The sequence below is a fragment of the Anopheles coluzzii genome, chromosome 3, assembly GCF_943734685.1.
Source record: "Anopheles coluzzii chromosome 3, AcolN3, whole genome shotgun sequence".
Classification (NCBI taxonomy): Eukaryota; Metazoa; Arthropoda; class Insecta; order Diptera; family Culicidae; genus Anopheles; species Anopheles coluzzii.
Window position 1 is genome coordinate 69,311,369 of NC_064671.1, and position 13,800 is coordinate 69,325,168.

Here is a 13,800-nt window from a genome sequence, read left to right on the forward strand (position 1 = left end):
AAATTAGTAACTTGTATTTAAATTCAAAACAAAAATACTTAATGGAAGTTCTTCCAATATTGGATCAGTTCTTTGTAGCTTCTAAGAACTGCCTGAAGAAGTTGGTATATCAAACCGGATCTATACATGGATTTCTACGGGTTTTTTTTTAGTTGTAAATTTAGGCTCTTTCTGCCTTGAACATTGAAGACCACTGTTATTGGGATATTTTTGATTGAAAATTGATATTTGAGATGTTCAACTGACCCGAACATTCGTGTTGCGCTGCTGTCTTCGGAACGCACCAATCGCGTATAACTCAGGAACAGACTGTCCATCAAATGCCTACATGGCACTGCCAGTGTCACACTTGGTCCAACAGGATTCCCTTTGTTTGCTGTATGTGTTTATTAACGTACACGCACCACACTGTGCTGGCCCAAACGTGCGTAACGGGTAATTACATTTTTTTCTGCAAAAGAAATGCTGCCAACCTGTCAAGGCCCGTGTGAAACGGGCTCAGCAGGGGCAGACGACCCCGACAAATGACTTTACACGATAGCTGTGTATCTGTGCGTGCCCCGTAACATATGACCCACTTTATTCAGATGTTGGAGCACCAACACTGGAAAACATGCCTACTGTGTGTGTCCCTGCTGGATTGCTGGAGCTGAAAAAAAGCCCTCCAACCCCAGAAAGCAACAGTGGCGCTCACCAGTGGATATATGACAGCAACGGCGTACTGCTACTGCTGCTCATACACTCACAGCTCAACCAGTAGTAACCCAATTTTAGCCCAAACACCAGGCACCTCGTTGCTGCACACGTAAATAAAATATAACCGAATCATTTTCGGTACCGTACGATCCTGCCAACTTGGCCGAGGTCCATGCTGTCGTCCCCCTCCGTGCATGCCGCCCGGCCAGTTATTCATGTGGAAATTTTTAATGGGACGCTGCATGTTGCAGTTGCGGTTTGCGCCTATCCCACAGCCTCCGGGCCCCGAAAATCGTGGCAGTGCAATGCGGGGAGAAGAACTCCGGGGCTTCATAAACCCGAAATTTATCACCCGAGGTGTATATAGCCAGCGGTTGAGTGAGGTCAGCATGTAGATTGTGTACTGCTGATTGGGTGCTGCAGCTGCATAAAACTGGAGCGCGCAATGTGCAATAAATGTGCAAAAAAACAACCCTCCCAACGGCGGGAAAAGCGGGTCAGATATTGCACATTATCGCGTGGAGAACGCATGTTGCCACCTAAATTGTAGCTGTACGTTGTCCGAAAGTGTGTGTGTGCGTTTATGTCATGTTTGAACATTTTAATGCTATTACATAGAAAATATACTTTTCAGCTTGCGTGGATGCATTAGCGGCCATGTTTTTTGGTTTTTTGTTTGGGTTTTTTTCTTAATAAGAATTCGCTTGTTTTAGGACCCGGCTGGTCACGTAATGTTTTTGTACCATGCCGTACGTTGAACGCTTAATTCTATTATCAGTTCATTTATTTATCGTTCCGGAAAGGGAGTCCAGCGGACCATTGGAGTTCGCCGAATTCCAAGGGACTGCCAGACTGCCGCGTAGATTACGATGTTTGTGTGTATCACGAACGCAACATCATTTCGCTTAATTCAGTTACATGGCTCAGGCTTTGCATGCGATTTAGAGTAGCGATTTTTTGGTTCCTTCTTTTAGCTTGATACGACACTACAAAATCGCGTTCAATTATGTTTGATTTTATCGCATTCATTTTCTTCCCAACAACAACAACAACATCTCCCCAACAACCGCATTTCGCTCCAACAAATCTCCAATCTGTTTGTCCTTTGTGCAAAAGCTGTGTTTAGCAATTAAGATTTTATAGTATACAAGACTAGAGAAGCTCAGGACTCTCGGGAGCAGCCGCTCCAGAGAGAATTCGCTCGCAAATGCCCGTACACGTCCCCGGAGGGACCACAACTGCCTGCTTTCCCCAAATGCAAGATAACACTCTAATATGGTTTCTGGTTTTGTCCCTTACAGCCGTTCCGCCGTCATACGTGGGCGCGTAGTTACCTCGCTCAACATGGGACTGGTCGGAGTGCGTGTCAGCACCTCGACCCCGCTGGAAGGCTTCACCCTCACCCGGGACGATGGGTGGTTCGATCTGATGGTGAACGGTGGCGGTGCCATCACGCTCCAGTTTGGCCGCTCGCCCTTCCGACCGCAGACGCGCATCGTTCAGGTACCCTGGAATGAGGTCGTCATCATCGACACGGTTGTGATGTCCACCTCGGACGACAAATCGCACCATGGGCCACCGCACACTTGCTTTTCGCACGACTACGATCTGATGAAGCCGGTTGTGTTGGCCACGTGGAAGCATGGATTCCAGGGAGCTTGCCCTGATCGTAGTGCCATCTTGGCAGAGTCGCAAGTCATCCAGGAATCGCTCGCCATCCCCGGAACTGGGCTAAACCTTGTCTACCATAGCTCCCGTGCGGCTGGCTATCTGTCGACGATCAAGCTGCAGCTCACACCGGACGTGATCCCGCCGACCCTGAAGCTCATCTACCTGCGCATCACTATCGAGGGCATTCTGTTCGAGCGTGTGTTTGAAGCGGACCCTGGCATTAAGTTCACCTACCCCTGGAATCGGCTCAACATCTACCGGCAGCGTGTGTACGGCATCACGACTGCGGTCGTTAAGGTGGGCTACCAGTACACCGACTGCAAGGACGTGGTGTGGGACGTGCAGACGACGAAGCTGAGCGGGCACGACATGAGCATCTCGGAGGTGGGAGGCTGGAACCTGGACATTCACCATCGGTACAACTTCCACGAGGGCATCCTGCAGAAGGGCGATGGGTCGAACATTTACCTGAAGCACAAGCCGCGCGTTATACTGACCGCGATGGGCGATGGACATCAGCGACCGCTCGAGTGTGGTGATTGTAATGGTGTGGCGACGAAGCAGCGACTGCTGGCGCCGGTTGCGCTAGCGGCAGCCCCGGACGGTAGTCTTTACGTTGGGGACTTTAACTACATCCGACGGATCATGATCGACGGTACGGTACGGACGGTGGTGAAGCTGAATGCGACGCGCGTCTCTTACCGCTATCATATGGCGTTGAGTCCGCTCGATGGATCGCTGTACGTTTCGGACCCCGAGTCGCATCAGATCATCAAGGTGCGCAACAAGGACGATACGCACGATCCCGATCACAACTGGGAGCCGGTGGTGGGCAGTGGTGAACGCTGTCTTCCCGGCGACGAAGCTCACTGTGGAGATGGCGGGCTGGCACGGGATGCGAAGCTTGCCTATCCGAAGGGTGTTGCGATCTCGTCTGACAACATTCTGTACTTTGCCGATGGTACGAACATTCGCATGGTGGATCGTGACGGTGTGATCAGCACACTGATCGGCAACCATATGCACAAGTCCCACTGGAAGCCGGTCCCGTGTGAGGGTACTCTGAAGATTGAAGAGATGCATCTGCGTTGGCCGACAGAACTGACGATCAATCCGCTGGATGATACGCTGCACATAATCGACGACCATATGATCCTGCGCATGACACCGGATGGTCGAGTTAGAGTCATTGCTGGAAGGCCGATGCACTGTGCCACTGCTAGTGGATCCGGCACGGGTGTTAGCACGGGTGTAAGTGGAGCCTCCTCTGTTGCTTCGCTCAGCTACGACACAGATCTTGCGATCCACGCAACTCTCGTTATGCCGCAGAGCATTGCCTTTGCTCCTTCTGGTGATCTTTACGTGGCGGAAAGTGACTCTCAGCGCATCAATCGTATCCGCGTGATCGGAACAGACGGGAAGATATCTCCATACGCCGGTGCAGAGTCAAAGTGTAACTGTCTCGAGCGGGGATGCGATTGCTATGAAGCCGACCACTACCTAGCGATCAGTGCCAAGTTTAATACGATATCTGCCATTACTGTGACACCAGACGGACATGTTCACATCGCGGATCAGGCCAACTATCGCATCCGCTCCGTTATTTCAAGTCTTCCGGAAGCGGGAACCTCCAAGGAGTACGAGATCTACGCCCCGAACGCACAGGAGATCTACGTCTTCAATCGCTTCGGCCAGCACATCGCAACCAAGAACATCATGACGGGCGAGACGGTGTACAGCTTCCTGTACAACGTGAACACCTCGAACGGCAAGCTGAGCACGGTGACGGATGCGGCGGGAAATAAGGTGTTCCTGCTGCGCGACTACACCTCCCAGGTGAACTCGATCGAGAACACGAAGGGTCAAAAGTGTCGGCTGCGCATGACGCGCATGAAGATGCTGCACGAGCTAAACACACCGGACAACTACAACGTCACGTTTGAGTACCACGGGCCTACTGGGCTGCTGAAGACGAAGCTTGATTCGACTGGTCGTTCGTACGTGTACAATTACGATGAGTTTGGAAGGCTAACGTCGGCGGTGACGCCTACTGGCAAGGTGATTGATCTGACGTTTGATCTGAGCGTGCAGGGCGCCACCGTGAAGGTGACGGAGAACTCGCAGCGCGAAGTGTCGATGCTGATCCAGGGCTCGTCGGTGGTGTCGAAGGTGGGAGAAGCGGCTACCAAGACGACGGTAATGCTCGACGGTGGTACTACGAGCGTTTCCCCCTGGGGTAACGCCGTGTCGGTTGAGTCTGTCCCGTACGTACTGCTTGCGGAAGTTGATCCACTTCTCGGTGAAAGCTACCCGGTACCCTCGAAACAACGCACAGAGATCAATGGTGATCTTTCGAATCGCTTCGAGTGGCGTTACTTCATCCGCCATGTACCGGTGAGGGGCAAGAATGCACGCACACTCACACAGGTTGGAAGGAAGTTGCGCGTAAACGGAGAAAACCTGCTCACGTTTGAGTACGAGAAGGATACATCCTCGATCACAGTCTCCGTGGACGATAAGACCGAGCTGCTGAACGTTACGTACGATAAGTCATCGCGCCCGATCGCGTACAGACCACAGTCGGGCGAGTACGCGGACGTCGATCTGGAGTACGATCGGTTCGGCCGGTTGATCTCGTGGAAGTGGGGCAACCTGAAGGAGGAGTACACGTTCGATCGGGCCGGTCGGCTGAACGAGATCAAGTACGGTGACGGCAGCTCGATCGTGTACGCGTTCAAGGACACGTTCAGTAGTTTGCCGCTCAAGGTGACGACACCGCGCCGGTCGGACTATCTGCTGCAGTACGATGATGCGGGTGCGCTACAATCCCTCACGACTCCACGCGGACACATTCACGCGTTCTCGCTGCAAACTTCGCTCGGGTTCTTCAAGTATCAGTACTACTCGCCGATCAATCGACATCCGTTTGAGATTCTGTACAGCGATGAGGGACAGATACTGGCAAAGATTCATCCACACCAGAGCGGGAAGGTGGCGTTCGTGCATGACAGTGCTGGAAGGTTGGAGACGATCCTGGCAGGGTTGTCCTCCACGCAGTACACGTACCAGGAGAGCACGAGTCTGGTGAAGCAAGTGGAGGTGCTCGAGCCTGGATTTGAGTTGCGGCGCGAGTTCAAGTACCATGCCGGGGTGTTGAAGGACGAGAAGCTGAAGTTTGGCTCGAAGAGTGGACTGGCGTCGGCACACTTCAAGTACCAGTACGATGGCAATGCCAGGCTCAGTGGCATCGAGATGGATGTGAACGGGAAGGAGCTGCCGATCGTGAGGTTCAAGTACGGGCCGGCTCAAGGTACGCTGGATGCGGTGAGCGATCTGCGCATCACCCGCAACGCCTTCAATCGTACCGTGGTGCAGGACACTTCGAAGCAATTCTTCACGATTACGGACTTTGACGAGCATGGCCGGGTGAAGAGTGTGCTGATCAACATCAAGTCGTTTGATGTGTACCGGTTGGAGCTGGATTACGATCTGCGAAACCGTATCCGCACGCACAAGGTGATGGTGGGCCGGTCGACTTCCCTCGACAAGGTGAACTACAACGCGGACGGTCACGTGATGGAAGTAGTTGGCACGAACAGCTGGAAATACGTGTACGATGAGAATGGTAACATCATTGGCATTCTGGAGCAGGGTGATAAGACGAATCTCGGCTACGATACGGGTGATCGGGTGGTGCAGGTTGGAGATGTTGAGTTCAATAGCTACGATGCACGTGGATACGTAGTGCGCCGAGGTGAGCAGAAGTATCGCTACAACAACCGGGGTCAGTTGATCCATGCGATGGAGCGTGATCGGTTCCAGACGTGGTACTTCTACGATGATCTCGGCCGGCTGGTGGCGTGCCACGATGAGAAGGGCAATGTGACGCAGTACTTCTACGCGAATCTGAACGCACCGGAGCTGATCACGCACATCCACTACCCGAAGGCGGGCCGTACATCTAGACTGCTGTACGACGATCGGCACATGTTGATCGCCATCGAGACGGGTGATCAGCGGTACTACGTTGCGACGGATCAAAACGGTTCACCGATTGCACTGTTCGATGTCGGTGGTGCGATCGTGAAGGAGATCCGCCGCACTCCGTTCGGCAAGATTGTGAAGGACACCAATCCGGGACTGTTCGTGCCGATTGATTTCCACGGTGGACTGCTCGATCCCAACACGCGGCTAGTGTACATGGAGCAGCGGCTGTACGATACGGGCGTGGGCCAGTGGATGACACCGGCCTGGGAGCAGCTGGCGACGGAGATGCGCCACCCGACGGACGTGTTTATCTACCGGTTCCACAACAATGATCCGATCAATCGGCGCGAACCGGAGGGTAACTACATGAACGATCTGCGCTCCTGGCTGAAGCTGTTCGGGTACGACGTGACGAAGATGCAGGGATCGCGGTACACGCGGGACATGATCTACCGGCCGACGGCCACGATCAAGTCGCCCCAGCTGGCGCCCGACTTTGGCGTCATGTCCGGGCTGCAGTGCATCGTGGAGAAGGTGGACGAGAAGTTTGCCGACTTTGGGTTCATCCCGAAGCCGCTGCTGAAGATGGAGCTGAAGACGCGCAACTTGCTGCCGCGCGTTGCCTACCGGCGCGGCGTGTTCGGCGAGGGTGTGCTGATCTCGCGCATCGATGGCCGGGCACTGGTGAGCGTGGTGGACGGTTCGAACAGCGTGGTGCAGGACGTGGTGTCGTCCGTGTTCAACAACTCCCACTTCCTCGATCTGCACTTCAGCATCCACGATCAGGACGTGTTCTACTTCGTGAAGGACAACGTGATGAAGCTGCGCGATGATACGGAGGAGTTGCGCCGGCTTGGCGGTATGTTTAACATTTCCGCGCACGAAATCAACGATCATGGTGGAGCGAATGGGAAGGAACTGCGTCTGCACGGTCCCGACGCGGTCGTGATCATCAAGTACGGAGTTGATCCTGAGCAGGAGCGTCATCGGATTTTGAAGCACGCGCACAAACGGGCGGTCGAGCGGGCGTGGGAGCTGGAGAAGCAGCTGGTAGCGGCCGGGTTCCAGGGCCGTGGCGATTGGACGGAGGAGGAGAAGGAGGAGCTGATCTCGCACGGCGATGTGGACGGATGGATCGGGGTGGACATACACAGCATTCACAAGTATCCGCAGCTGGCGGACGATCCGGGCAATGTGGCGTTCCAGCGGGACTCGAAGCGGAAGCGCCGAAAGAGCGGTGGAACTTCTAGCGGTGGTGGCGGCGGTGGTCATAAGGCAAAGCGAGAGCATCGTCACGAGACGATCATACTGCCATTGCCGGTGGCGTCCGTTGCACCATCGACTTCCGTGCCGACTTCTTCCATGTCGTCCGCTACGTCAACGTCAGCGTCAGCGCCTGCTTCCTCCTCGGTAGCATCGTCAGCGTCAGCGGCGTCATCGTCGGCGCCTACTTCCGCGTCCTCGGTGCCATCTTCGGTGCCGGCCGTCGTAGTGACGTCAGCCTCGGCAGCAACGGTACGGCCGAGCGCCTCCACGTGAAGCCCCTAGGTGAGGGGGGTTCGTCGTCTGCTTCCCGCAGCATAGGATGTTCTAGATATTGTGATATACATAGGAGTTACTTTCCGTTTTGCGCCGTACTTTTCGGTTTACCCCGTCAGTGTGTGTGTGTGTATGTATGTATGTGTATGTTTCTTACGTTTTATGGAGCATGTTTTGTAAGATCGCGCTAATCGTTGTGTAAAAGTGTAGGCAGAACAAACAAAAAATCAAATCCCCCAAATGTCTCCCCTTTCTGGAAGATTCGTAGATCACGTATCACACGTATCACACAGAGCGATGGATGACACTCACACAGTGGGACAGATCATCTCACGATCATCGATCGATTTGCTTTTTTTAAGAGAGAGAAAGAGACGCCATTCCTTCACAGTGACACATTGACTAGTAGAGGCGTTACTTAACGTAACGTTACGTTTAGCAGCGCATATTGAGATGTATAGCTATAGGTAATTAACACACAAACACACCAACAGACACTTACTACCCATCGTGCGGTAGGATCATTTGAGAATCTCAACCACGACGTGGCACAAGCAGCGAACGTTGAATTTCTTTTTAATCGTCTCATAAAACAGTAGATGGAGTGTTTTAAAGACTGCGATGTTTCACTGCGCTGCAGGGTTACTCGCTCGCTCGCTAGGTCTCTCTCTATTTATCTCTTTTTCCTGCCCAATCGTTGAGAAGCGCAATAAACGTCGGATGGAAGCGCCGCTAGTACCGTGTTAGCCGTGCCATAATTGTACCCGTTCCATTTGCAGAGAGAGAAAAAAACACACACACAATCACAGAAAGCATTGTATAAGTATTTGGCGCGCTAACGTCCACGTTGGGCCTCTCAGCAGGAGGTTTGGGAGCTCCAAGAGAGAAACTCGGAATGATTGTACAGACTCGCATAGACTATTTACTACAATTGTAAAACCGAAAGCACACGCCATAGCAAAGGAACAGGGCTTTAGGGGGTTTGCTTTTGTTTCATTGTCAAACTCATCGTCTAATGAAATCAATGAAATCACACACAACACGCTGCACACAACTTCACTCGTTTCTTTCGTTTTCTCTATTAGCTAATCTCTCTCTGTAGCGCCTCATACAGGTCATACACAACACATAAGAAAACCCACCAAATAATATATTGCAGAGTAAACTAAGCACAGACACACAGACAGGCAGACAGACAGACAGATCCATACAACACAACACTAGAGTAAACTCAAGACATGAAACTACTACCACTCAAATGGTTGATTAAACTTTAAAAGTCACGTTGTCGCCGAACCTGGCTGGTTCGTTACATTCGCATTTCCATTTCTTTGGCTTCTACAGGGTATTTGTAACGGAGGATGCAGGAGGAGGAGAAGGAAGCAGAATAGAGCGAAAGAAGAATAAACAAAACATTGTAAACCAATAGACAAGTAAAGCCTAGAATAGTGTGCAAATGTGTAACGAACAAAAACAAGAAGCGGAAAGCGAGCGCAAAGAATAGGTAAAAAAATTGTAGAACTCAGCAAAACTAAACGTGTGAAAGGAGACAAGCGAACAAAACAGCACACACACACACTAAAACAGTAAATTAGAGCAGAAAAGTGTTGTAGTTGTGAGTATCTTTGTGTTTTCCACTTTCTCTTTCCTTTGTTTCATTCCGTGACATTGCATATCGTCATTAGATCACTCTTTGAGGTATGTGGAAGTGAGAGAGAGTCTTATCCGCTTATCAATCGCCCCCAGGCATAGGAAATCCGTGTAATTGTTTGTTCATGTGTGTTTGTGAGTGTGTAAGAGAGGTGAATCTCAGCATAGAAAGTGATCGAGGAGCTTTCTCTCTTAGTATGACTGATTCGACATTAGTAGCAAGGAAATGAGTGTGAGGATGCGTGCGTGGTTTTAGCAACGAGAAGGACGAAAGTGTGCGATCGTGTCGTGGGCATGTGTAACAATGATTGTGGTGTGTCTGTGGGGTTTAAACGAGAATGGGAAGGTTGAGTAACGACCATGCGAAGTCCGAAAGGATGCGGAACGGAATAGGAATATTAGGTCTTATAGACGCAAGCGATTGCAGCAGGAGAACTACTATGTAATAGATGTCGCTCCCACACGATCACACACAGATCACACATACATACACACACGAGTCAGGGGGTTGGGAGGGTGGGAGCAAAGGTTGATGGATGAAATCTTAAAAGCAATATAGAAAGTGACGAGCGAAAAAGAAAACTGGTGGCAAGCGCCCCTGTAGTAAGCAGATACTGGTAGTGTGTACTAAAAAACCTGTGGAAAAAAAAATACTACTAAAAACAAAAATGTCACCGAACGCGTCAGAGCTCGGTCGTAAACGTTGTGAAACTGTAGATGAATTCTTGTTTTCTCTCCCATCCCCTGTCATTTCCCTTCCCTTTCTAACTAAAGCGTGAGCTATTTTCCAATCCTAAAACAAAAACAAAAAAAAAAACAAAAGAATATCTTCCATCCAGAAAACCCTAAAGAAACAAAATGTGTGAAATGATACAAAAATGAGACAAAAAAAGGTTCGTTTGCGTATTTTCAAGTAGGCAAATGAAAGTTGTGCAATCAAAGAGAAAAAAAACGAAAAGAGTGGAAGTAACTAACACAAAGCGAAAAAAGAAGAAGAAACATTACGGAAATCGTGACATTGTAGAGTAGCTTGTAAGAGCAGCAAACTAGAGTTGAACAAAAAAACGCACCTTCATTAGGTGCAAAAGTGCTTCATGGATGGATGAATGTGTTTGTTTGAAAAAGATTTGTTTTACGTGTTAAGTTCATCTTTAGCGACTAGAGACGACTACTCCCATGCCTTCCGTATCCGTTACTTTCCTCTAAAACACGTACACACACGCATACAAAAATCATTCGGTAGAGTATAGAAAGTGGAGCTACTCGCATGATAATGCAAAATGTGGAAAATAAAAACCCTGCTCCTACTCCTCCTTCCCCAGACACAAGTAGTGTTTAAGGCTAATTGGTGACGCGGCTACTGTGAGTGTGTCGTCTTGCATGCATGTAAAACTTTGTAAATATATTGTTTAGTGATAAAAAGAAGGGAATAAAAAAGAAAACAGGAAGAGTGACGAGGAAGCGAAAAAGCGATAAGAAATAAGTTGTAAAGAAAACAGAGTGAAAAAAAAACAAAGACGAAAACATAACAAACGATAAAGAAAAACGTCCGTGACTAAGGAAAGCAGTTAAAGAAAGAAGGAGACAAATGAGATAAAAACAAAAGCGAAAACATTTGAACATGAACGCAAGAAACATGACATTTTTTAAAACATTGAACTGGAACACGGAGATGATCACACATCTCCTTTCCGCTCCCCCCCCCCCTCCCCTCTTTTCGCGCGGGCCCTTTGAAGGAAAAGTCATGGTGGGAAGAGGAGGGGTCGGTGAAACCGTTTTTTTTGTAAATATACCAAAAACTAATTATAACGCAATATTTGACGTGAGACGAAACACATTAAAGCAGTGTGAAAGCTGTTGTGAATTTAAAACGTGGAAGAGAACTGCAGAGTAAACAGAAGAACACATTAGTAAGTGAGAATTGTAGTAGCGAAAGAAGGAAAAAAAATGAAGAAGGAAAGCAAAGAGAAAGAGAGAGAGAGGGAGAAAAAACACCGGATCGAAACTCGAACGTAGTAGTTGTAGAAAGAATTAAAGAAAGTTTAGCACAGAACAAGTAAAACTGTGCGTCAAGCACCCGCGTCACCTTGGCAGCGCTCATTGGTGAACTGTGCGGGGTGTGTATGTAGATTTGATTTTTTTTCTTCCCTGTGACTCGCTCTTTCTCTCTCCGTTTGCTGATGGGAAATTCTCAAATGGAGATAAGATAACAAACACACACACACAAACAGACAAGCCCTAGGACGGAGGGCAATGTTGTGTCGTGAAAATTGTATAAATTTTACCTAAGGTATAGTAGTGGAACGAAACGAATTGGAGAAGCGCGAGCAAAAGCCGCGACAGTAGGAACCGTTGAAAAAAGCAAAGAGAAGAAGAAGAAATCCACGTAAAATAAGTTTAAACAAACAAAAGCAAAAGCAAAAGTAAAAGAAAAAAAGGCAAAAAAATACACAAATAGTAGCAAACAAAATGTGAGATCCGTTGTGGTGTAGAGAAAGGAAGAAGAGCAAACAAAAAGTTGCAAAACAAACGCGCAGAAAGGCAACGCCGCGTTAATAATAACATCAAACAGAACAGAGGAGTGAAAGTGAAACAAAACAAGCAAACAAACAAAAAAAAAACGCAAGCGCACGCTCACATGTGAGCGGTGCGGCAATATTATTACGATTATTCATTATTATTATTATTCATAAAACTAATGAGGAAAAATAAACATAAAAAATAATAAAAAAAAATAAAATGGAGTTTTTTTTACTTTTTGGGGTATTTTGGGAAAGTTGGTGAAAGAAAGCAAAGGTGGGGTTTGAACGGGATTGTTGTGGCGGTTTGACTGAACTAGTTGGATGTTTTATCATTCTCATGAAATGTCCATGTCTGGTATGTAATGTATGACCATGGCTAGTACAGTAATAGGTCCTAGTTCCTAGCCCTGGAAAGTGGCAAAGACATTGTCCTTCCCACTAAGTCCTTATGGGCGGTTAATTGCCCTGAAGATCTTGAGGCTTTTGTAAAACAAGAGGAATGACTCTTCTAATAACTCTTTACAAGAAGATCTATTCTTGCCAGAGGACCTGCTCTTCTCCTGATCAGAGTGTGTGGACACTTTTAATTTCTTATGTTCTTGTGTTAGTATATTGGGTACTTATAAAGGGAAGAGCAGTTCAATGGACTTTAGTCACAAAACCATTAGGTTCTTCTTTAGGTGCTAACTTCAAAGTTATCCAAGGACCATATTCGATTTACAGATTCATAGAAAGCCTACAGCCTTGGGGCCGCCCTGTGGTATAGTGGCAATAACATGCTCGTCATGAGGTCATGGGTTCAAGCCTACAATGTACTCATAGGACGTAGGACGCCAAATAGAAGAAGCATGCCTACAGCACCCATTATCGGTGAGATTCAGATACTCTTTCAGGTTCTTACCTATCTGGCGCTAGAACTGCTTTGAGGTCTTGAGGACCTGCTGTAGGAGTGTCCAAAACCAGTTACAGCTCACAGACTAATTCCGTTATCCCGGCCTTATAACTGGAAAATCTCTACACATGATTGCCAACTCAACTTGGACCTAACACTACTCCTCTGTTCTTGTGGATTGCCTTTAATGATATTACGGTCTGAGTCATTCTGTCCCTTGCAGACCACGCAGCATCTCCATGTAGGGAGTTCTGCATGACCCTTTCATACATATTGGGTCAAACATTATTCTTACCGTCTTCCTCTCGAACGCGGTTTTTTAAGAGATTTTCATCAGATTTGGACAGTATTCATTAAATAGAGGCATATCTGAATACTGCTACTATAAATAAACATGCGATATGGGTCCCAAAAAAGGTTCTTTGGAATGATATGGTTCTCTGTGTATAGCATAACCGGTTGGCACAGGCTGAGGGATGGGAAAAAATATGTTTTCGTCGGAGTCGATTCCGGCTAGCTCAGAAGTTTTCTGGAAACGATTCTGGATAGTAAAATCAATTCCAGAATCGATTCCGGTATTGGCTCCGGTATTGGCTCCGGAATCGGCTCCGGTATCAGAGTCGGCTTCGGAATCAGAATCAGTTTCGGCATCTCGATAAGAATTAGCGTTTGGGTCTAATGATGCTACGCATTGATGGTCACAAAGAATCCAAATCGTTAACGATCCATTCTCATGGAGATTCCCGGACTGATTTCGCTTCTAAAACTTCTTATTTCATTTCAAGAACTGATTCTCATTCCGGAGCTAATCCCGAATCTGGAGTTAATTCTGATTCCGCTTCC

General features: G+C 48.5%; 1 protein-coding gene across 8 annotated transcripts in view; it reads left to right on the plus strand.

The window, feature by feature from the left end:
• The window catches only part of LOC120957583 (teneurin-m), a 512,748-nt gene extending 500,776 nt beyond the window's left edge, over window positions 1–11,972 (plus strand). For all 8 annotated transcript variants that reach the window (XM_040379858.2, XM_040379866.2, XM_040379863.2 and 5 more), the window contains one exon: window positions 1,998–11,972. In XM_040379858.2, coding sequence (XP_040235792.2) covers window positions 1,998–7,893 — 5,896 coding nt within the window. In that variant the 3' untranslated portion in view covers window positions 7,894–11,972. The remainder of the gene's footprint in view (window positions 1–1,997) is intronic.
• The last annotated feature ends 1,828 nt before the right edge of the window (window positions 11,973–13,800 follow it).